This window comes from Gopherus flavomarginatus, chromosome 5, assembly GCF_025201925.1.
Source record: "Gopherus flavomarginatus isolate rGopFla2 chromosome 5, rGopFla2.mat.asm, whole genome shotgun sequence".
NCBI classification, from domain to species: Eukaryota; Metazoa; Chordata; order Testudines; family Testudinidae; genus Gopherus; species Gopherus flavomarginatus.
The window spans coordinates 111,740,738-111,765,559 of NC_066621.1; the positions used below are offsets into that span (position 1 = coordinate 111,740,738).

At 38.9% G+C, this 24,822-nt stretch overlaps 1 protein-coding gene across 5 annotated transcripts in view; it reads left to right on the forward strand.

Annotated features, from left to right (window-relative positions):
* Window positions 1-24,822, forward strand: part of NPAS3 (neuronal PAS domain protein 3) — an 828,174-nt gene that overhangs the window by 237,303 nt on the left and 566,049 nt on the right. For 4 of the 5 annotated variants that reach the window (XM_050953865.1, XM_050953868.1, XM_050953869.1 and 1 more), the window contains 2 exons: window positions 14,037-14,281; window positions 14,394-14,444. In XM_050953865.1, the coding sequence (XP_050809822.1) occupies window positions 14,037-14,281; window positions 14,394-14,444 (296 nt within the window). The remainder of the gene's footprint in view (window positions 1-14,036; window positions 14,282-14,393; window positions 14,445-24,822) is intronic. The other variant, XM_050953867.1, reaches the window with a different exon arrangement.

Sequence of the window (24,822 nt, forward strand, 5' to 3'; positions counted from 1 at the left end):
CAATGGTGTGTAAGAAGAACCACCCCTATAGGACATGTGTGACTCTGTGCAAAGTAACATATGTAGTCAGAGGCCTAGTCAACTCTCTACCAATCTATAAAGGGACACACATGCACCCTTCTGCTTGCCCTGGTATGTAGGGGATGCTTTCCCTCTCCCCATCTTAGCTGGAAGCCTCTGCAACTGTAAGTGATCCATTCCTACATGCACTGGGAGGCCAGGAGGGGTAACCTAAGCATACTTTTCTCAGTGAGAAGGTAGGGTGAAGTGGATAAGGACAGTTAGCCTATGTAATTCCTGCTAGCGCTCGACTAAGGCACAACTACAGATGAGGGGTCAGTTCAAAGCATTACCCTGTGCAACATCTGTTATTGTTTCTTCTCAATACCTACATCATTGCCAGCTCTAAAAGTTCACAAATCATGAGTTTAGATCCCCCAAAAATCATGAATTTGGCTTAAGAATCATGAGATTATTTAAAGACTACTTCTTGGGAGTTTTTGGTCTTTTGATTTTTTTTAAAACTCCACTGACCATCCCCGATGTGTGTCTGACAATTATAGTATTGCCACCTCTTGCAAATTTACGGTGAGTCAGGTAATTCTAGCCCCTTCCAAAAGAGCTCTCACTAGAGGACTCAATAGAGATCAGGACCCCATAGTGCTAGGCACTGTGCAAACACATAGTAAGAGACATTCCCTGCCCTAAAAAACTTGCAATCTAGTGTAAAGCATGGTGATGAGTTTGTGATGTAGGATTTGCTGAAGGCATCTAATAAAGGGGCCACCAAATTTCTGTCAGATGGAATTTTGTCCCTTCTGAATTGGACAGGATTCAAACTTGGCGACCTATAGCTGCAAGGCTCTAGAATTAATTAATAGTGCACTCAGGCATCCAGTCTCCCATAAATGCTACTGTTAGATCTTTGAGAATGAAGCTTAGTTTATGGAAAGATAAGTTTATTAAATCAAACTCTGACATTTTTGGAGCTTGCACAGGTGGCAAGGTACCTTATACTAACAGTGAAATATTCATATTTTTTCTGCCCTGCCATTCTTCCCCCCCTATCATGAGGATTTAAGCACTCAGCTTTCATATCCTCATCATAGACTTCCTCCACATCAGCTGTAGAAGTAGTAGAAGGCAAAACATGTATTTGCAAGAGCTGGCAACAGCATGGCTATGGTACTTCATTGGTTGCCCCTAGACAGTACTATAGTAAAGTTGCACTCTTCGTCTTAATACTGAATCAATGACTTCTTGATATGTTTAGCTGTATATTCTCTTGGCACATAGCTCTTGTTATTGTTAATTGGAATTGCCTATGCTCATTGACAGGAGAATACTTTTCATCCTGTTTTGGACTAAGACCTGTAATGCTAAATTTGTTTCCAAACTTCAGTCACGAAGAGATCAGTGCAGGAAATTGCTGCTGTTCCACCAAATTAGCTTCTCAGATAGCCTTTTAATTGGAGCCCATAACTCAGATTTTTAGTATTTTAGGAAGATGAACAATACAAAGTGAAATACAGATATTTTCCAGAAAGGGCTGTTCAAAGAAGGCTTTTATATACAGATGAATCTACTAACAAATAGCATGTCATAGGATAATGAGACTATGTTTTCTTCAGCAGTTCACATTTCCAAACTACACTGCTGTGAAAATAAGTGGAGTGTTTATCTACTCTCTCTTAAACTGACAGATTTCTGTTAAAGACCAGTGTGCCCATTATAGATAGAACATATGTATACAAAAAAAAGTCACTACTCTAAATCAGTAACCCAACACCTTCAAATACAATATATTATGCTTGTTCAGAACATTCATTGCCGCCTAAGTATTCTTTTTTTAATATAGAAGGCTTCAATTTATGTTTAAGAACAAGTAAACTATAGTACTTTGACAGCCATTCACACTTAATTCTGTGCATTAAACCAACAGCATTCTTTTCCACAAACATCCATTGTTAGGACAATGCTCTCAGACAGAATTTATGAGAAATGGAATTATGTTACCAAGGAGATAGCATTTACTATAATGAAGAGTAGATCCTAGAAAATGGCCCCTTTTACAGCAGCTCAGAACAGAGCCACAAAAGCAATTGATTGGTCTTGGCATTTAGTCTTATATCAGCTGTGTCATCCATAGCTTCAGGAGTGAGAACACTAATCTAAAGTGACATTTCTGTTCTGGCGGGCTTTTCTGCCCTGATGAAAGCAATTACTTCATTCCTAAATGATAATTTGCAGGAGTTTCAACCACTTTAATTGATAATTTTTTGTTCTGAGAAGTTCAATTGTGAAGTGATTAGCTGATTTGGTAAATAGAAATTTAAGGTGTGAAATGTACAAGTTGCTCCAAGGTAAAGTGCTGTTTGTTTGGTGCTGCAAAATTGCTTGATAAAACTGTAGTTTCTCTATTATCCTGACACTGCCAATTGCGTGGTTCAAAAAAAGATCACAACACTGCAGTTCAGTTCTGGAATTTGAGTCTGAGCTGAATGGTACAATTAAAAGATTTGGTGTTATATCAGCATATTTAATTGCTGTTTGAATTACAGTGTACAAGAGTTTGAAAAATTGTGTAGGGACATTGCTTAGACATCCTGAAAAACATGATAGCTTCCTATTATTACTGTTCTAATAACTCACTTTGAAAGTAAAGCCTGCCATTTAAAGCACTGCAACAAAGATGCTTATTGGTGATAAAACAATTTAATAAGATTTAAACACCTTTACTGAGGGAGAGACCATGTATTTCCTTGATACACTTCTGTAACATTTTGATGTCAAACAAATACAAAACCTAGATGTAATTATCAAAACCGTGGGTTAATATATGCATTATTTTTAACAACTTATAACATCTCATTTACAAAAATTGTTGAAATACCTACAGCTTATTTTTTGCTACATATAAGGAAAGGCGACATTTTAATGGTATTCCAGTTCTAGGATATTTTCTTGTATAGAGAAAAAAAGTGGTCATTTCATGTGTTAAATGAGAAATATAAAGCAAAAATGAAGGTCAAACTGATTTAGCACATCAAACAGTCTTTGTCAGGGAAGCTTAATATATCCTGAGTTTGTGGAACAAATGAAATTTTGCTGCTATGTTACACTTTGCTTCCAAACAACCATTACAACTGGTTTTATATATTGTGTGAGCATCAGACCATCAAACAGTGCATCTTTACTGACGTGTTTCTGCAGTGATGATCTACAGCAGCAATCTGCCATTTATATAAGGGCAAAATGTGCATCTATATTTAGTTGTGAAATTGGCCTATTATACTCTTGATGTTTACAGAGGCTAACATAAATTAATGATGACAGCTATGAACAGTGCATTAGTTAAGCAGCAGAGTTCTTACCTTGAACTTGAAGGTTCCAGCTTTAACTTGCAGCATATATTGTGTAGCTTTCTTCACACATTAAAGAAAGGTTTCTGCAGTCATTACTTTTTCTTGGACAGCATTAAAGGGCTTCAATTTGTGTACTATGATATTCGTGATAATACCAGATAATAGTTTTGTTTACATTTTTGGCTAACTTTTGCCTTGTAAGAGCACTGATATTTATGGCATGGAAAAATGAATGCCCCTGAAAAGTGTTTGTTCATGCACAGGGCTTGATTTGATTGACTTTGAACTTAGTCCGATGTCAGATATATCTTGTCTGATGAGAAGAACTGTTTGGAAAGGCATTGTGGCTCAGTGGATTATATGTTGCACTTTCACCCGAAAGTCTCTTCATGCAGCACATGTCAGAGCAAGTGTAGATATAGATGCGTCTGACGAAGTAGGTATTCACCTACGAAAACTTATGCTCCAATACTTCTGTTAGTCTATAAGGTGCCACAGGACTCTTTGTAGATATTGTAGTAACTATGGATTCCACTGATAACTATGACCAGAGATCTGACCAAGTACTGAGGATGTTCAAAGGTTCATGAATTAAAATCCTGGAGTCCTTGGATGAATTTTTGATGGTTGAATTTTTAATACAGGTTTGCCTTCCTCCTTTGAAGCTGCATGCCAGATTGATAAATCGTAGAACTGTGCAATGCTAGGATCTCCTAAGCAAACAATTAGGGGAATCCATAAAAATCTGCTTAGCTGACTTCTCATATGTACTTAAAAAAATAAAATAAATATTGTTCTCTTCTATGTAATAACATCATTAGTTTAGTAATCCAAGAAGTTTTTAAATTCTGAGTTGGGATACCACCTGTAGAACAAGGGAAGTATCTGTGGATGTGACACGGTATGCAGTTTTACCAAGAAAAATAATAACTGGGATAAAAGAAAAGCTGAAAGGGGAAAAAATACCTATTCAGAAGTTAAGTCAGAATAATAAACACAATCCAAAGGAGCCATTGATAATAGTATAGAAGCTAGAAATGAACAAAACTTGAGCATGGCTTAGGTATTGATTTTGGTAGGCTATTTGTATTTAATTTACAGTTTTGCAAAACCAGGCATGATTTCAACTAAGATTAACATCCTATAGGACCACAGTATATTTTGTTTCATTTTTCTCTACTAATTGGTAACTGTTATATTGAAAAAAAACTCTATTATTTCACAAATACTTTAGAACTGCTGTTAGAGTAATGTAAAAAGCAAAACAAAAAACATGGAAAATCTTAGCATCAGCATTGCTGTCTCCTCCCATCATCAGTAATGGTGCAAGTTGAATGCCCCTGTCTTTCTGCCTTCACAGTGGTTACAAATGTGTGGTGGACCTGGAACCTTTCCTGTTGCAATACATGACCGTATGGTGGTTCTGTGCCCACCACCAAGGTCTTGTTGAAGTTGTATTGTCAATCAGTTCTGATTATAGCATCCATTTGGTACCTACGATCATGGTAATTGCCTGAAGTGCACTAAAAATAAGGTTTTGATGCATAACCAGGGTGACTCACAATCACCTTTGTGTCTTCTGATGTTCAATAAACTTTTCTTAATAATTAGTATATTACTTTGTACATATGTAGAACTTCCCCTTCAAAGTTCTCAAGATAATTTTACAAACATTAATTAACAAATTTGTAAGTATTATTAAGGTGACGATTTTGTCACAGAGATCACAGAAGTCATGGAATCCATGACTTCCAGAGTCCTCCATGACTTCAGCCTGCAGCGGCCAGGAGCTGTGAGCATTGGGGGCCCCTGAGAATGCCGACCCCCCGTGGGCGACGGGGTATCCTGGAGCTCCAAGCTCGACCGCCAGAGTTCCGAGCCACAGCCCCCGCAGCTGCCCAGCTGCTGTGGGTGGTGTGGGGACTCTGCAGCTCCTTATTTTTCTCACTGATATTTTTTAGTAAAAATCAGGGACAGGTCATGGGCTTCTGTGAATTTTTCTTTATTGCCTGTGACCTGTCCGTGACGTTTACTAAAAATATCTGTGACAAAATCTTAGCCTTAATTATTATTCCTATTTTACAAATGAGGAAACTGAAACACGGACAGCTTAAGTGATTTACCAAGGACACACGCAAATGTTGCAAACCCAAAAATAGAGTGAGTATCTCTTAACTCCCAGTATTGTGCTTTGACCACAAGATTACCTTTTTCCACTCTGTCTCTTGGGGCAAGGTGGGTAGAATTCTTGACACAAGCTCAAGGGGAAAAGGCAGATCTTTGCTCATACCTGTGGACATATATAACCATAGATGTCCACCACATTGGAAGAACCAATATTTTTAAGGCCAGTTGTCGTGGCTGTTCACCCATGACTAACTGACCTCCTGCTAAGGTCAGGGACAATATGTTCTGCCACAGAGGGAGAGAGAGATGTTTGTCATCACCACTTCCTCTTCCACAAGCAACTTCCTTGTTGGAGGTTCAAAAGAATGTCTGAAATGTGAAAGGGACCAGTTAGTGGACCATTACTTTTTCCCCATGTTTTTTTTTCCTCTGTCAGTAGCCCATTTCTTTTTTCTATATGCAATCTTAATTCCCCCCGTTGTTGCATTAATCAGTTATTGGAGTGCACTGAATATACCCTTTCAGAAGCCACTGTGTCAAAGTATTGGCCAAAAAGTTCAGATACAATAATAGTGGCATAAAAGCACAAGAAATCCTCTGTTGCAGACTGTTGGATTCGGTGCTGTTCCAGTTTCTGTCTTCTAGTTTAATTTGTCACAGGTCACTGATGTGCCAGGATCATCAATGAAGTTTGAAAGGGGGGCATTTATATGCCATAGCATTGGTGGTGATAGACAACAGATTATTATAATACCCCACTCAAACATTAATAGCCAGCTGCTGTGCTCACCCACTGATGTGAACCATCTTTAACCCCCACCTAGGTTGTCTTTGTCCCCCTAAACACGCTAGCCAAAATTAGCCAAGTCAGATGTGGCTAAAAAAGGGACTGATGAGAGAGTGCTGTGTTAAGTCACAATGTTTGAAATCTCTCTCTCTCTCTCACTCAAATCAGCTAAAATTGACCTATCTATGTATTTAATTGCATAGGTTTAACTAAAAAAGAGTAATACAGTGATGTGGCGCACTGTAGGTTAGTGATTGTAAGTTGAATACAAGGTGAGAAAGTGTGTTTCTAGTTTCAGAGTAGTAGCCGTGTTCGTCTGTATCAGCAAAAAGAACAGGAGAACTTGTGGCACCTTAGAGACTAACACATTTATTTGAGCATAACCATGTCGAGGTTCCCTCCCCACCCTGAACTTTAGGGTACAGATGTGGGGACCTGCATGAAAGACGCCCTAAGCTTATTTACCAGCTTAGGTTAACAGTAAGCTGCCACCACCAAGCGTGTTCCACATCTTAGGGGAGAGCCACTTGGAACTCTGCCTTTCCCCAAATATTTCCCAAGTCTCTAACCCCCCCTTTCCTGGGCAGATTTGAGGCTAATTCCTCCCCCCACCCAAGTCCTTACACCCCTTTTCCTGGGTAGGTTTGAAAGAATATGCTTATGTTCAAATAAATTTGTTAGTCTCTAAGGTGCCACAAGTACTCCTGTTCTTTTTGTGTATTTCTAGTATTTACCATGTATAATTAAAAAACTACTGTACATTTAGTAAGTTGTATAAGTAGCAGTCTATATTTACAGTGCACTCCATTTATAAGAATCGTTGATATAAGAATCAACTGCATATAGTGATCAAAACCACTGGGTCAAAATCATTCCTATACTAACTAAAATACTCTGCTTGTAAGAATCAATTGCTTATAAGAATCAAAATATCCGGGATGGATGTGACTCTTATAAAAGGAGTGCATTGTATTTCCATACATCATACTACTTCTAACCTAGTTACCTGTTTAACAATTAGAGGTGTTATCTTGGCTACCCTAGAAAATGTACAGAAAAAAATGCAGATAATTGAAAGTCTGTGTTATTTAGTGGTTAGAGTTAGTGCATAGGACTGGGAGTTAGGACTCCAGGGCTCTAGTCCATTATCTCCCAATAACTCACTGTCTGATCTTGCACAATTCACACAACCTTTGTGTATTTTAGATTCCCTTTTATAAAGGAGATATAATATCCATCTGATGACAAAGGTGCTTTGAGCCTTAACTGAAGAATGTTTATGGCGCACTTGAGATTTTTTGGATGAAAAAGACTACAGAAATGTTTTAATTATCTGTATTTAATGATTACATATAACCATATAGACATTATTAGTATTAAATATTATTGTATTGGATCTGGTTTTGCCGCTACTAAATGAAATCCTTATTTCTATTAGAGGCTTCAGGAATTCACAAGTTGAATTTGTGTGTATGATGATGATCACTGCTGTCACTGTACAGTGCTGCAAAGAATTCTGGGCTCTTGCCGTGTTTGCAGGCCTTCTTGTGAAAACCATAGGCACAGGAACTAGGGGTGCGAGGGTTGCTGCAGCACCCCCAGGTTTTATGCGGGGCCCTGGCTGCTGGCCCCACTCTTGAGGCCCCACACCCAGGGCTCTGCTCCTGGGCCCCTGACCCCCAGCTCCCAGGGCTCCTTTTCTGGGGCCCGGATTCCATGGCTCTGCTCCCAGGGTCCTGGCCACTGGCCCCCATGGCTGAGGCTCCACTCCTGGCTCCGCGTTTGGGGTCCTGGTGCTGGCCTCGTGCCTGGGGCTCCGCTCCTGGCCCCATGCCCGCCCCCAGCTGTGGTCCTGGCCTCAGCCTCCTTACACCTGGGTCAGCCTCCTCCCAGAGACATGGCCCTGCTCCTGGCCCCAGCTCTGGGGGTTGGAGGGGGTGTGGACAGGGGCATGGGAGGGGGCATGAGGTAAAAAGTAACCCCAACTATTAAATATTCCAGCATCACTGGTGAAAACACAGGATTTCAGTAGCATTACAAAAACTAATTTGCACACCTTGTGAGAATTTGCTACATTTTTTGGTACTAGCTAATGAAAATGGGCAATAGACTAAAGTATACACAGTATCACTCCCATTGGCTTCAGCCATTAGATCATAGTTTCAACAACCTTTCTGTCCCTAGAGCTTTATTTTATTGCTGTCACCCTCCAAACCAATCGTTATTTATTACAAATTCAGTGCTGTCACTTTAAAAGACTATGGGACCTGTAGTGCTGGTGTAATTATGCAGGGTCAGAGTTGTGAAAACTGACATTTCAAAAGTATCTCACTGAGGGAATTCTTGAATTGTATTGAGAATTGGGTTTAAAGGGACAATGTAAAAATGTGTCCAAATTAAAAAAAACCCAAACAAGCACAGCCATATGAAACCAGAGACAAATAACAATGGCTCTAAGATTGTATTTTCAAAGTACAAATAGGAACAGTTGTGCGTAAATATAAACATTCACCGATTCTATTTGAAATACAGACTTGCAGCACGAAAAATTGAAACTGAAACTTACTTAATTGATTATCTTGTCAAAACAGAGACAAATGCAGAAAATAAACAGACTATTAATAATCTAAGGAATTATTAATGTCGGTCAGCATATATGTTTATTTTGTAACCTTTTAAAAAAAATGTCATGGTAAGTCTGCATAATCACAGAGTGTGAAGCTCTTCATTTTTGCAGACTATAAAAGTAGAAGATACATAGAATACATGTTGGGCATGGTAGAAAGGGTGTATCAGTGTAAGACCGGAATGAGCACAAGAATATTGAAGTCATGAGTGAGTTATGCAGGTTATCCCAAATGAGTGTCAATAAAACTTTGATACCACAGCACACCATCACGTATTCTGCATCTACCATGTTTTATGCCCCACTTGTATAAGGGAGTGCACCCTTCCAAACTCCAACCATTTGCAGAGAGTGAATGGAATTCACTATAGGGTTTGTGGGTACATTGTAATGTAAGCTTGGGGTTTGTAAAACTCGAGATAGCAGATCCTGGGGTTGTCAACCTAGGGCTTGAGCATCTACTCTCATTTGTAACCCCAGGTTAGGAATTGTTGGACCCTGGGTCCCAACCTGGGGCTCCAGCATCTACACTGTATTATGTGGGTCCAAGTCTAACCACTTATATCCCAGATTTGTGGCCACTCTAGCCCTTTGTTGTTGGTGAAATGTGGGAAAACTTCATTGTCCTGAGGACAAAGAAAGTCAGCCCATGGGCTTGTGAAATACTTTTGGCAGAATCCCAGTGCACAAGTCCATTGTGACTGTGTCTACACAGCAAAGCAATGGGACTTGAACCCTGGGTCCTGGCTTGGCTGAGGCTCAGACCTTCCCCTCCCATGAGGTCCTGGGGCCTGAGTTAGTGGGAACCCTGGTTTAGTGGAATTTGTGTGTAGATGGAACAGAGTTCAGGCTTGAGCGTGAACTCAAACCCAGGTCTTATGTTGCAGTGTATACATACAGTTAATGTCCTCAGGCTAAATCTTCCCTTAGCCTAGGTTATTATTGTTATTTTCTTGTAGTTAGTTAGTATAGTATATATAGGATAGTTTAGCATACATAGCCCTTGCCTAGGTGTATTTTTGTGCTGAGGGTCCCAAGTCCATAAGGGCTTCGAGAGGTGTGCTTCCAGTCCATCTGTTGCACAGCAGACTGATGCCTGTGTCTTCTGTGTCTGGCAAGACCACTCAGTAACTCAATGTATGGTTTGCTATAACTTCACTCCTTGCACATTAGGCTTCAGGCTCATCTGGCTTCTCAGTGCCCACAGCCTGATACTCCAATGGGCTGGCTGACGGTATTGAGACTAGCCTCCCTGCCTAGGTCCTCTGATGCAAGACAGATTTTGCGGCTGTGGCCCCAACACTGCCTTCTGTGAGATCAACTCTGGCACAGACCTCAGCACTGCCACCAATCGTTCAGTAGGTTTCATGGTGGTATCTGCAGCACAGTACAAGAAGGCATCTTACTCTGCCCCTTCTGACAGGAAAGGGTGTAACTTGGATGATTATGGCATCAGAGCCTACTCATCTGGCTCATTAGGCCTTCAACTGCCAATATCAAGCTGCTGAGTCCTATTTCAGTTATGCCCTATTGGATGCCATAAGCCCCAACTTAGATTCTTTGCCTGAGGAATGGAAGGAAGCAGCCATGGCATTTGGCACCAAGGGTTGTATGCTCGCTAGGTACTCTATAAAAACAGCATAGGAGGCCTTGGACATAAGGTGACCAGATGTCCTGATTTTATATAGGGACAGTCCCGATTTTTGGGTCTTTTTCTTATATAGGCTCCTGTTACCCCCCACTCCCATCCTGATTTTTCACATTTGCTGTCTGATCACCCTACTTGGACACCAGGGCAAGAAAAGTGGCTCTTAGAAGGTTCTCTTAGCAGAATATCATAATTCTATATACAATGATGATGCACATATTTTGACAGAACAATGAGTTTTAGCAGATCATGACTAGGGCCCTACCAAATTCACAGTCCATTTTGGTCAATTTCATGGACATAAGATTTTAAAAATCGTAAAGTTCATGATATCAGCTTTTTAAATCTGAAATTTTACAATGTTGTAATTGTAGGGGTCTTGACCCCAAAAGGAGTTGGCGGAGGGGAGGGTTGCGATACTGCTATTCTTTCTTCTGTACTGCTGCTGGATGCGGCGCTACCTTCAGACTGAGCAGCTGGAGAGCACTGGCTGCAGGGCCAGGAGCCGAGATTTGAAGGCAGTGCCACCACCAATAGTAGCGCAGCAGTAAGGGTGGCATGGTATGGTATTGCCACCCTTACTTCTGTGCTGCTGCTGGCAGGGCACTGCCTTCAGAGCTGGGCACCTGGCCAACAGCCACCACTCTCCAGCTCTGAAATCAGTGCAGAGTAAGGATGAGAATGCCACCCTAAAAAACCTTGCGACCCCCCCCACAACTCCCTTTTGGGCAAGTGTACCCCCAATTTGAGAAATGCTGGACTCCCCCCATGAAATCCCTGTAGGTAAAAGCACACAGAAAACCAGATTCTACGGTGGGAGACCAGAGTTCACAGTCCATGACGTGTTTTCATGGCCGTGAATTTAGTAGGGCCCTAATCATGACCTTTCATGTGATACCTTGTATGAGATATTACAGCCATATACTAATGATACCTTCTTGGAACTCAAATCTTGTTCTAATGAAGCTAATAGGCACTTCTTGTGAGCCTCTGGCACAAGACTCTCTTGCTCTCAAACATTTAGCAACAAAATAGCATTCCTCATAACAATTACATCTGGTCAGAGGGTCAGTGAGTTTAGTGCTTTGATTGCCACTGTGCCTTATGCTGTGATTCACAAGGACAGAGTCACCATGAGTCCCCATCCCAGCTTCCAGATGGTCTCAAATTCTCACCTATCTCAATATGTTTTCCTTCCTTGGTTCTTCCCCAGCTTCTGTCATCATAACCTCAGTGTAAAGAGGGTGTTCTATTACCTAGAAAAGACCTTTAGAAAATCCAGTAAATTATTTGTAACGTATGGGGAGAATCTATTACCAGACAGAGACTTTATCACTGAATTAGGAGATGTATGGAATATTGCTACATTTTAGCTAGGAAACCAGTACCTGCTGGTTTAGAGACTCATTGCAAGAGAGCAACTGTAGCGTCAATGGTATGCCTTAGGCAGGTTCCCCCAGGAGAATATGCAAAGCAGCAACTTTGAGTTCTGTGCACACTTTCACCAGACACTGATTCTTGGAGTTAGCATCATGCTCCAATGCCCAGTTTAGGAGGGCCAGTCCATATTTAGCTAAGAACTCCTTGCCCTCCATCCTGGTAGGGAAGGACTAATCTCCCACAAATGAAAATACACAAAGGCCCTCGAAGAAGAAAGGCATTACTTACCAATAACTTCTGTTCTTCAAGAGTTGCCTCTGGATTCATGCTACCTGCCTACCTTCCCCTATGCCTTGGAGTTCTAACTAATATGGTATCAGGACTCTTCAGTTAGGCAAAACCTGAAGTGGTTGGGGGATACTGTCCCTTATATAGAGTAGGGCAATTATATCACGCTGCAACTTGACACCAGCGGCATCATATCCCAGAAAGGTGAATTTTGAAGAACAACAGTTACTGTTAAATAACCTGTTTTTCCTGAATAGAAAGCTCCCACTTCAGTCCCTGGATGGTTAAAATACTGAACAAAATATTGCCCACCCTACACGTCAAAGAAATAAAATTTCAGAGGAAATGCCCCATTAGAGGGAAAGAAGGAAAACATTTCTCTTGCATGTTGTTTTAAAAACAAGATGTTGACAGTTGAAGCTTGTCAGATATTTGGAATGTTGGAAAAAGGTTAGGTTTTCTAAATCTTTTATTATATTTGTTGCTCTCCTCTGGACTCTCTCCAATTTGTCCATGTTTCCTGAAGTGTGGTGCCCGGAATTGGACACAGTACTCCTGCTGAGGCCTCACCTGTATCTTACAGATGATGGTCCTGTAATACACCTCCAAATATTAACCTTTGTTTCAATAGCATCACACTGTTGATCTCGTATTCAATTTGTGATCCACTGTAACCCCCAAATCCTTTTCAGCAGTATGACCACTTAGCCAGTTATTCCCCATTTTGTATTTGTGCGGCTGAGTTTGCTTTCCTAAGTGAAGTACTATGCACTTGTCTTTATTGAATATCATCTTTTTGATTTCAGACCAATTCTCCAATTTATCAATTATGAATTCTAATCCTGTCCTCCAAAGTGCTTGCAACGCCTTTCAGCTCCACAGATTTTATAAGCATATTCTCCATTCCACTTTCAAAGTCATTAAAGAAAATGTTATAAATAATACTGGACCCATGACACATCCTTGCGGTTCCCCAATAGATGTGTCCTTCTAGTTTGACAGTGAACCATCGATAACTACTCTTTGTGTACAGTGTTTAAGTGGTTATGAACCCACCTTATAGTAATTACAATTAGACCACATTTCCCTTGTTTCCTTATGAGAATGTGATGTGGAGCTGTGGTAAAAACCTTACTTAAATCAAGATATATCACCTCTGAAGCTTCCCCCCAACCCCATCCATTGGACCAGTAATCTTCTCAAAGATTCAAATTAGTTTGGAAATAGAAGGAAATGGCCATATCATTATTATTAAATGGCAATACAAATATCCCAAGGATAAGGGACAACTGCTTGGATAAGACATCTCCCAAAGCACATGGATGGTCGGAGGAGAATGTGAGTGGCCCTTTGCTCTTCCCCCAGCTTCTCATAATGAGGCTTAATAAGAGGGCTTCTTAAAGCCAGAGGTATGACCTTTTGTGGAGCTTGACGCAAAGCTGGGCTCTGATTGGTCAAGATGGTTAAGGAGCCCTTTTAATCCATCCAGGGAAACCCCTGGCAAATCCATCTGTCCTGTGAATGGGTGAGACTGATTGGTGGTCAGGGCAGTCAGTCTTAGAGGATGACAGAACTGAATTAAGAATGGTTACTGAACTTGTTTGCTACCACTGAAAGGAAAATACCATAATTAGTATTCAAATATTGAAAGAGCACAGTATTGTTGAAGTATATCCTGAAAATTGCATATCTGTACATGTCAGTATTTGGAAAATGTTGGTAATTTGTATAGGAACCCATCAATGAAAGCAAATGGGTTAAATGTGACAGAACACTAATACTGATGAATGTCTTCCTTTGTTGTTTTTGTTTCAGTTTACAAGCCTTGCGAAAGGAAAAGTCCCGAGATGCTGCTCGCTCTCGCCGAGGAAAGGAAAATTTTGAATTCTATGAGTTGGCAAAGTTGTTGCCACTCCCTGCAGCCATTACAAGTCAGCTTGACAAGGCATCCATTATCCGACTTACAATTAGCTATCTGAAAATGAGGGACTTTGCTAATCAGGGGGATCCTCCGTGGAACTTGAGAATGGAAGGACCTCCACCCAACACATCAGTAAAAGGTATGAAAATAGCATATTGTTTAGTATGGATTGTGGCAGCCTGTAGTAATATCTAAATTGAAATTTTTACCATCATCCTTTCTTCTTTCCCTGCATATCAAATCCTTTAAAGGGATACAAATGTGGAAATCTGAGGTCTGCATGAGAAAGACACCATGTGAAGGTGAAATAAACCTCTTATTCTATTTATATTTTATTTAAAAACAAACTTTGTCAGTATAACTATGATAGCAGTAAGGTTTCTGGGAGATGGAGATTAAATGATTTGTTGTAAAGTGATTTGCAGTTATTGTGTTTTTGTTTATTTTCATACTGTACAAAAATATGATTTTGGATGGAGCATGGTAACATTTTTTGGCTTGTGGTCATTTATTGTATGGTATATTAAAAATTGAATTCAGATTAATAGTAAATTCAAGCACTTCAAATTTTGTTGGTTACCAAAATGAAGACATGAATTTCATTTATTTTCTTACCATTTATTCATAAAATATTTTGACCTCTGAGTTAATGTAGCTAGAAATTTAGCCAAAATGGACCTAGTTTCAAATGTGAGCATCTAAAGTGTGTGTTCAAACGAGCAGTTAGAGAAATAAAATGGGTATTTCTGACCTGTGTACCCATTGGAGCACCCAAGCCCAGGGCCTGTTAGCCTTACTTTAGAACCCATATATGTAAATCGGTCTTGTACAGTGTTTTGGGTGATGTGTATAATCTTTTAAGACTGACATTTTTAGTGTCATCTTCAAATCCTACCTTTTCTCAGGCAGATAAGTGTGATCTCCCTTTCTGTTATAATTAATGTAACAATTTTTAATGAATTTAGAAATACTGAAAGCCTTTAAAATCGTGGTTGTTAGATCTCTGGTCTGTCTTTGGCAGAACTGAATTTCATTCTGTTTTATTTTGGCCGTTAATTTTTATGTTTTAGAGGAGACGTATTCTAGATTGAGCCAGGATATCACCAACCCTTCATTTTCTATCTGTTGTCGTTAGTTATACACTTGAAACCCTGGACTGGACTATATGGTATAAGGCTGTATGTAGTTGGAGGCATCAGAAGTGGCCACCTCTAAGGGACAGATAGGAAGCTGTGACTTTGTAGGTCTGCACTTGACAGCTGGCTATTAGTATTGGTATTAGTATTGGTATTAGCATTGGCAACGTAGGCAGCTTTCAGTTGCCCTTCTTGCTAGAAGAAAGAATATTAGATGAAAAATGTCATAATTTTACACTGGAAGGAGGTAGACAGGGAGGGCAAAAAACAACTGGCTTTCAGACTAATAATGGTCTAGGGACCATACATGTGTTTGTCCCTATTCATATATGTCCATTTATACCATCTGCCATGTAATATTTTCCTGAAAGAATGGAAATGGCATCATCCAAAGTATAAGATTATGACTAGTTATCATCATGCTTGTGATATCAGAAATATGCAAGTGTTACTCTTATATCCTCTCATTCTGAAAAGTATATGTTCTCATGCACTGGGAGAGCTGCTAAATACAGTAAGGCTGTTACAGTAGTGATGTAAAGTAAGTGGGTTATTGTTGTCTGTTGCATCTGTAATCTACCTGTTGAAATAACATATGCAGCCCTATATAATGCTGTTATAGGCTCTCTCTCCAGTGATACAGAATACAATGCTATTACAGGCTCTCCTGTGGTACAGAATGTCTGATTTCTGCAGGTCTCTGGGTCATGATTTTAAAAATCTTGTGTAAGTTTTCACAGTATACACTCTCCTTTTTCAGTGTCCTGTTTTGGAATAAAAAAATGTAATTGAACACTGGTCACTGTCAGACAGGAACATATTTAAATATAAGTACTCTGGCTCAGGTTCACCCATGCCTCTGCCTACAAAAAAGCAGAATGAAACATTTTAATACTGTGTCTCCACCCAGTTGGAGGCTCTACTGCTGCAATTTTAAAGTCTTTTTTTTTTTTTAAGTGGAAGTTCACTATTACTAAGTAGGATTTTATTTTACACATTGCAGTGCCTTGAAATAATGTGGAGCTTTCACTCTACTTCACCGTACTGGTAAATAGTGTTTCATTATATGTGAATTCATTATAAGCAGGTTCAACTGTACGTTGCATGTATATTTTATTACTTCACTAGTTCTCCTTGAACATAAACCTGTTACGCATTCCGATCAAACATTCATGAAATTACATAAAAAGAAATTCATTTTCATTTATTAAGGTCTTTTTCTGCTGCCCTTGAAGAAGTTCATATGGATAAACAAGCTCTCATAAATAGCCTGCAGCATCATATGTGTGGTTCATAATCCTACAGTAAAACTCAAGACATTGTACTTTGTGCGTCCCCAAGCAATTTCTTGAATTAGACCCTAAAGGCATTTGGAAAATTACATGAGAAGTACTTACACTGTTTGGCAACTGCTTTTCCCCCCCCCCTTCAAATGTGATGATCTGTTCATGTTAATAATTAAATTTCAAAGCTTAGTTTTAAATTTGTCCTCAACTATGTACAGCAATTTAATCATTTTAATTTAGTATTTCAGAAAGGTCCTTTACTCTGCCCTGTATTCATCACAGCTTTTCTTAAAAGTCTATAAAGGCTGATGAGTTTGTTTTCTTATGCTCATTTTGTATAGATTATTCAAAGTTGTGGTTGCAAAAAGAACACTTAGGTGATGCTGTGTAATATTTCCAGAGTCAATTACTTCATGGAAATGATATGTTAAGCAATTGGAAAGTAACAGATAGTTTTCTCCATTATTTTAGAAATATCTGTATTGTTATAATACAGATCAAGTCTACAATGAACATTATGCATTATTCAAAAAATGGCCAGCCGTTCTCAGCAGTGTTTCAGCTAAATAACTGATGATTGTAACCTTTAAAGAAATTTCATTGCGGTAACTATTGGTAAATCACTTCTCCATTCACAGTAATCTTTGTTTAGAGGCTGTCTAGAAACCATTATATCTTTTATTAATCTTAAAAGCAAGAGCCACTGATTTGACATTTGCTGAAACTAGAAAAATTTTCTGTCTTTCTAATATAGGAAATTTCAGTCAGGTTTTTTTGGCCTCTTGTTTAAGACCTTGGTAATATTAGCCATGGTAAGCAATAATTTATATGTTTGCAGTAGTTGACTTTGAATGGTAAAATTCTTAAAATCAGGAGGAGTGTCCTTATGACAGGCAATAAATATATACAGAAAAAAATAAAAAAAATACATCTGTTTATAGACAATATCAGTTGAAGAATAAGCAAGATACTTGTATATACAGTATATACTGAACCATATAGTTTTAGGGCAAAATAATATTGTCTTTACTTAAACCCTAATATTCAGTGGGTGTCTGTTCATGAGTAAAACAGAACAACTTCTAGCAAATGCCTCAGTATCACAAACATATATTCTAACAGTTTTGATCTGTAGAAGGGGTTACACATCTGTTTTTCCATAACATGTGGTCAGTGTTTAACCAATAACTGGGACCTTATCTGGGACAAGACTTAAATTATTTTGTGCATTCTGGCTGCCAAAGACACAACAGGTTACATAATGTTTTTGTGACTTAAAATTGTAAGAATCATCTTGCTGTCTTGGGATAGCATTTTATGAATCCCATTTATATTTCTACTGAAAGACAAAATGCCCAATGGGTTATCTAAGAAATTACTCTAAGATTCTGGATGTTTCCCCCAAATGTAACCAACAATATCACAAATATATGAAAGACCGTGAACTTGTGTGTGCAACTCTCCAAGAAGTTATATTTGTTGTCACTGAGAATCTTTTAAAAAACGTGCATCAAGGAATGCAACGTTTTGTGGCATGTAAAATGTGGGCGGGGGGGTTGACAAACTTTCTGCCACATCAGTGCTTTTCTTCTAGTATTTCACAGCCAAATAAATTATGGATGTTAACTCTTCCACTTGACCAGCATGCCTGTCACTTGCCAGAATATGGAAAACCCTTTCTGATACTTTTGAAAAAAACCCCACACTTTTGTTCTTTTCACTTGTACATGCTATTCACAACGTATAATACATGCCCATTTTTGTTATCCTTAGCACTGGCCAGTTCCCAAGATGACATAAAATTATTCATTAGATAGAAATCGGACTTTGTTCATGCCGGGTGTTGCTTTTTGTCTTTGGAGATTCAAGTGCATGCATAAGGCCATGCGTACAATTTCTTTTCAAATAGCATGACATATAGGAACTGGAATATGTAGCACAAGTTTGTGACATATCTATCTTTTTATGAAACAGAATTAATTATGGGATTATCCAGGATCTCAAATGGTGACAAATTGGTTGTAGGTTTTTGAACTGGAATATTTACATTTTGATATATATTTTTACAAACAGAAGCAGCCTACCTATTACCATTAGCAAGGTGAATGAATAATTCCAGCTAAGGTGTGAAATGGCCTTCAGTTAAACTGTTTTCAAATGATGGTAACTGAATCAGTGGCATGATGCATGAAGAATACCAGTTTAGCTTGATTACACCTCCTTCTGGCATTCCTCAGTCTGGAAACAGGATAATTTTACTGATCTGTGATCTGGAGTTAAGAATATTTGGCAGTTTGGAACAAACTCAAATGTCATCATCTAAGTGTTTCAGCCCCAAACAGACCTCTTGAGTCACTTTTCAGTGACAAGATTATTCCTGGCCCTTATATGGGTGAAGAAAGTGGGCAAGGATCAGGGGAAAGGGAGCTGAAGGAGCTTTCCAGACAGAATTGCGGCCCCTACACATTAGGGAGAGCAGGTACTGCTATCTCCTTGCTCCCTTGTGAGTACAGAGTGGTATGGACAAGGCCAGGGGCGGCTCCAGGCCCCAGCAGGCCATGCACATGCTTGGGGTGGCATGCCGCGGGGGGCGCTCTGCGGGTCGCTGGCGCCGCGGGACCAGCAGACCCTCCGCAGGCACATCTGCGGGAGGTCCACCGGAGTTGCGGGTCCGGCGACCGGCAGAGTGCCCCCCGCAGCGAGCCGCCGTACTTGGGGCGGCGAAATGGCTAGAGCTGCCCCTGGACAAGGCGATGACTCTTCTATCCCTACACATTGGTCAGCTGCTGGTAGTAAGCTGCAACCTGCAAGAGGGTGTATTGGTAGTCATGCTACTTCTGTATGTCTGGGAGAAGAATTTCTCCCATTGCTCTATCTTGGTTGATATGGTCTCACAATGCCCCTATTATGATACAGCGTTGTCCAAATTATTTGTCTCAATATCCAGTGACAATGAGTTTCATAGACAATTTTTTTTAAATCCAATTTATCCTTTTTTCCTCTTAATTTAAGGCTTCCTCTTTTTCTTACATTGTGGGAGTTATCCTTCTCTATACCATTTATATTATATAACTTAATCATATTCCCTCTTTTCATTTCCAGACATTCATGCCGTTTTCTATTTCTGCTATACATCTTTAATCTGGGGCAACCCCAACTAACAGCACCATAGGAACATACCATTATTTCTGCAATGGGATAAATATGTGAGAAGGTAGTTCTGTGTCCATGTCCTTTTGGTCTTTGGACACCATGATGAGACTGACAATGGGGCTGTCAGTTATGATGATTTTGTTGCTGTGGATATATGTTAATGAGGAAATGAGCTAAAATCACAAACACATTTTCCATAAGCTGCAGAGCAGTCAGTAGTTGGTAATGATTTTTGATCCGTCCTATGTGTGTAGCACTGACCCAAGAGATGAAGGATCTCGCTAACATTATCACTTTCCTGATCCTTCCAGTCCCCTCCTAGTTAAAACTGTAGAATGATGCTAAATTTACATGTCCTCCTTTATTTGAATCACTAATTCTATCCATCACTTGTGCCAAGACAGAAAACATCTACTGCAGCTGTTAACATATTAATGTTATTGCAAACATATAGTCAATCCAGTGTCAGTATTTTAAGGGTTAAATGTTGCTAAACCATCATCTTACAACTAAAGAGATACATTTAATCAGAGCAGCCAAACGGCCCTTATATACAAGAATAAGGAAATAGAAAATGTGACTGTGTATTGTAGATCGTCTTTTCAGTGCCAGCCCTTACTGTGCTCATCTTTGTTCTATTGCAGCTACAAATCATCTTCCTTCTTCTCTTACTGTGATATGGCCAGCCAATCACAACTTTTATTTCTTCATGGTCTTTCTAAAGTCCTTTACTTCAATTTATTTTGTTTATCCATGGATTTGTATTTTGGCCTCTTACTATCACACCAGCTATGCATAGTATCTTCCTCTGTTATTCAGTCCTTAACCTTTACTCCATCTTCCTTTTTGAGTGCCAGTGTTTTTTCTATATGTCACAGCTGGAACTCTTGAATTCTCAATGCAGCCTTGATGGTAAAAACCAAGTGGTGAAGACTTTTAAAAATTAAAAAGAAGAGTAGAAAGAAGGAAATAACTACATTTAAATAAAATAAGAGCTGCTCCTGAATCTTAGCTTCAGCTCCTTCAACATTTGAACAAATATTTTAATAATTTTAGCTCATCCAGTCCTGTCTCATGGTCAGTTTTCACTCATGAGATAAATATCTACTGTCACAATTTCAACAGAGAGGAGATAGATACCTGTATTTACGATCCATAGTTGAGAACATTGACAAAGATGCAATAATGACTGAGTAGGTATTGACAACTGCATAGGCTCCATCCTTGGAGAAGATGCGTAAATAAATCAGAAGGAATGTTCAGATTAAATTTAAGTCAATTTTTTGGGGTTATATCATGTTATATCATGTTGAAGGAGAACTCCCTATTGATTCCAAAAAGAAGTTCTGCTTAAATGTCAGTGAACCCCTTTTTTTTTAATCCTTTTAATAAAATGTTTTCACATGATCTATTATTAGTTTTTCCAGATTATGTGAACTTTTTTCTTTTTAAAAATATTAACATCTTAAATTATGTATTTGTTGCCTCTTCTATGTAATATTTTAAAATAATGGACAGGAAGGGATTTGTCAATTAAGGGGTGCAAAAACTCCTATGTCCCAAAGCATTTTTGCTTTTTAGTAACCTAAAATGGGACAAAAGTAAATCACTGTTGCATTGTTTTCACATATAAAGTGAAAAAAAGATTGTTGGTATCTGTAAGCTGCCATATTTGGGGAAAAGACTCGAACTTTAACCTTTGCTCATTTCATTCATTCTCATCTTTTCTAAGCAGGGCAAAAGCATCTTCCAATATTACCACTCTTATGATGTAGTGTTTGGACAGATGCTCAATAAAAGCTGATTCCTGCAACATTAATGTGATAAGCCCCGTTTTCGTCACTGGGATGATTTATATGAGCAAAGGCACGTCTTCACTAGCAATGTTAAAGCACTGCTGCAGCAGCGATTTAACATGACTGTGTAGTTGTGGCATCAGCACTGGGAGAGAGCTCCCCAAGCGCTGTAAAAACCCCACCTCCATGAGGGGAATAACTAGCAGCACTGGAAGCACGGATCCCAGCACTGGTGCACTGTCTACACTGCTTATGATGCTGAAACTTGCAGCGCTCAGGGGGGTGTATTTTCACACCCCTGAGCGAGAAAGTTGCAACGCTGTAAAGTAGTAGTGTAGACAAGGCCTAAAAGTTCTGGGACCAGGTGATTGTGTTTGACATTCTCATACCCTGGTTCCAATTCAGCAATGCATTTAAGCACGTGCTTAATTTCCATTAAAGTCAATGAGATTTATGCATGCATTTAAAGCATAGAAGCATTTTTATGTGAAAAATGTAAACCTGACTTTGTATTTCCTGTATTCTATGATTGAAACTGTAATATTATTATAATCATCAGAAGTGGCTATCTAGATATTGGGAGCCAGTAGTAGTCTAACCCTGGCATTGAAGTGTGAAACACATGGATTTATTAGTAATTCTCGTTCTTGTCTAATTATTATATTGGATACCTGTGATCAAAAGGAAAGAGTAGGGCAGTCAAGTTAAACCTAGATATTTCAAAGACCAACATATGTATATTGGAATATCTATCTATCTATCTATCTACATACAATATGTAAATACAACCATGGTTTGACCACAATATTGACATAGCTTAATTTCTGCTAGTATTTCACTGTGAAGCTGGGGGAAGGAAACCAAGTTTCCACCAAATTCCTGTGCTCTTCATTTATGCTGAAGTAAATTCGTTAGTCTCTAATGTGCCACAAGTACTCCTGTTCTTTTTGTGGATACAGACTAACACGGCTGCTACTCTGAAACCTGTGCTCTTATGGTCTCCCATTTCAATCTGGGATATAAAGTAAAAATAACTATGAATTCATTGTATTCTCATTCTGTGTTTAAGTCCTTCCCAGGACATTACAGAGATCAGCAAAGACTGTTGTCATTAGCTTTGTGTAATTAAAGAACACCTCTCATAAATGACTTTATAATTTAGATTTACCAAGATCTATCGTCATCAGATTACCATCATTTCTCTTTCTGGGTAAGGAAAAAGAGACAAATTATTCATAAATTACCTAACGCTAGTTGTGCCATAGTCTTACACATACTTGGGATTATACATTAGAAAGCCCTTGTCTGATTTTTGATGGATGAGCATGTCTGCCTGTATGATTCACTCTTACTGTTAGCTGAATGCTTCTACAGAAGCATAGACAACTTGTCACTTCTGGTTCCATCTGTATCTAATGAAAACTATGGCTTTTGGTCCCCATGGGTTGATGTCACATGAATGTGCAAAATTGCATGCCACATTTCATCATCTGGGAAAATACTAAAGGTGGTATTCATCATCATTAGAAGGATCATGAGTATATATTATTGTTAATTTTTTATGAATACAGTAAATTCCCATCTATTAAAAGGTGAAAGTAGAAGACTTCTAGCAATCTTTATAAAACTGAATAGGAAGCCATTACACACACTTAGAAGATTAGCAAAAATTATGAAATGCTGGTTTTAAGAATAAATATGAAATTTCTAGGAGTGTCAGAACAACTCTTCGTTATCTGTTGTCTTTCAAATGTGAATTGCTATGAATGCCATCAGTTGGTCATCCTTTTGATGAAGCCGACTATGCTGACATTTCTAATGGAGTGACTAAGGCACCTATAAGTTTAGGGCCAGATTTTCCAAAGAGCTCAGCACCACAATTGGTGCCAAATTTCAGAAGATTGCAACTCCTATTCAGGCATCAAAAATCAGTGGCTACATTTTCAAAAGTGTTCAGCAATTAGAATGCTTAACTTTTTTAGTAATCTGATAGGTGTCCCAATGGCAGCTGCTAGGTGCTGAGCTAAATTCAAAAACTGGTTGAGAGCGACACACCCAGTATCATACAACAGATCCGTGGGAGAACTGGGAATAGCACCCTAATCCCATGACTGCAAGTCCTGTGCTTAGCAAGAAGACTACCTTAACAGGACTACTGCATTTAGTCAGCATTTCACTATGAAATTTAATGTGTTTTTCATATGAAGAGATCAGATTTTTTGGAATGCCATTTGGGTTAGCAGAGAGACATGGTGGGTGAGGTGAACCTGAAGAAGAACTCTATGTAGTTCAAAAATCTGTCTCTTTCACCAAGAGAAGTTGGTCCAATAAAAGATATTACCTCACCCACCTTGTCTCTCCAATGTCCTGGGACTAACCTGGCTGCAACTACACTGCAAACAACAATTCATATTAACACTTTGAATAGATAATGAGGTTATCAAGTGAAGGAAATATTGATAAATCCATTTAATAATAAATCTCCCTGTTATATTAGCTTGAATAGGTATATCAAAAAAAATTAAAATCTGTCTACTTGTTATTAAAGGTTTTATAGGCCAAGGCCAGTCTTTTAAGTATCATTGCAAAAATGCAGTGTCAATAGACGTTACACTGTCTAAATAAACCAACAAAAACTCACAAGGAAATAAGACCAGATGTGTTGTGTGATGAGGTCCAAATGTCATTTCAAGTCCAAGGGCCACTCTGAGAAGGCATCTTCCTTCTTTTTGTTGACAGATTTTAAATACATTTAACTGTCCTTTTCTGTAGATGAAAAAAATGCTGTTTTTAGTTGTTGTTTTTCTGTAGGCTAGAGTAGTGTCCTGTTCACTTGGTTCTTTAATGTTTATCCATCCTGTCTCCTTTTTAATCCCTCCCTTTTATTTGTCTCTTCTGTATTACCTGGTTCCTTCTCTGTTTTTTACTCCTTAGTTGAGTCTTTTTGTTTATTCTTTCCATCCTGTTCATTGGCTTTTATGCCTCTTTCTCTGTCTTTTTTACTCTTCTTGTTCTGTTGCCACATTGTGGTGTTCTGAAGACTTCAAAGTGAAGTTTTCTTTGGTAAATTTTACTTAAGTCTCTGGGTATATTCAGCAAAAAGAAACTGAAAGGAGTAGTGGCAAAGTCTTGCTGTTGCAATCTGTTTCTCGTATAGCCAATTTAGTAAATACATGGACCAAGTTGTATCATTTATTATGCCACATTTATAGATCCATAGGTTTTTAAAGCCAAAAGGGACCATTCTGACCATCTAATCTGACCTGCTGCATAACACAGGCCATAAAACCTCAACCAGTAATTGCTACC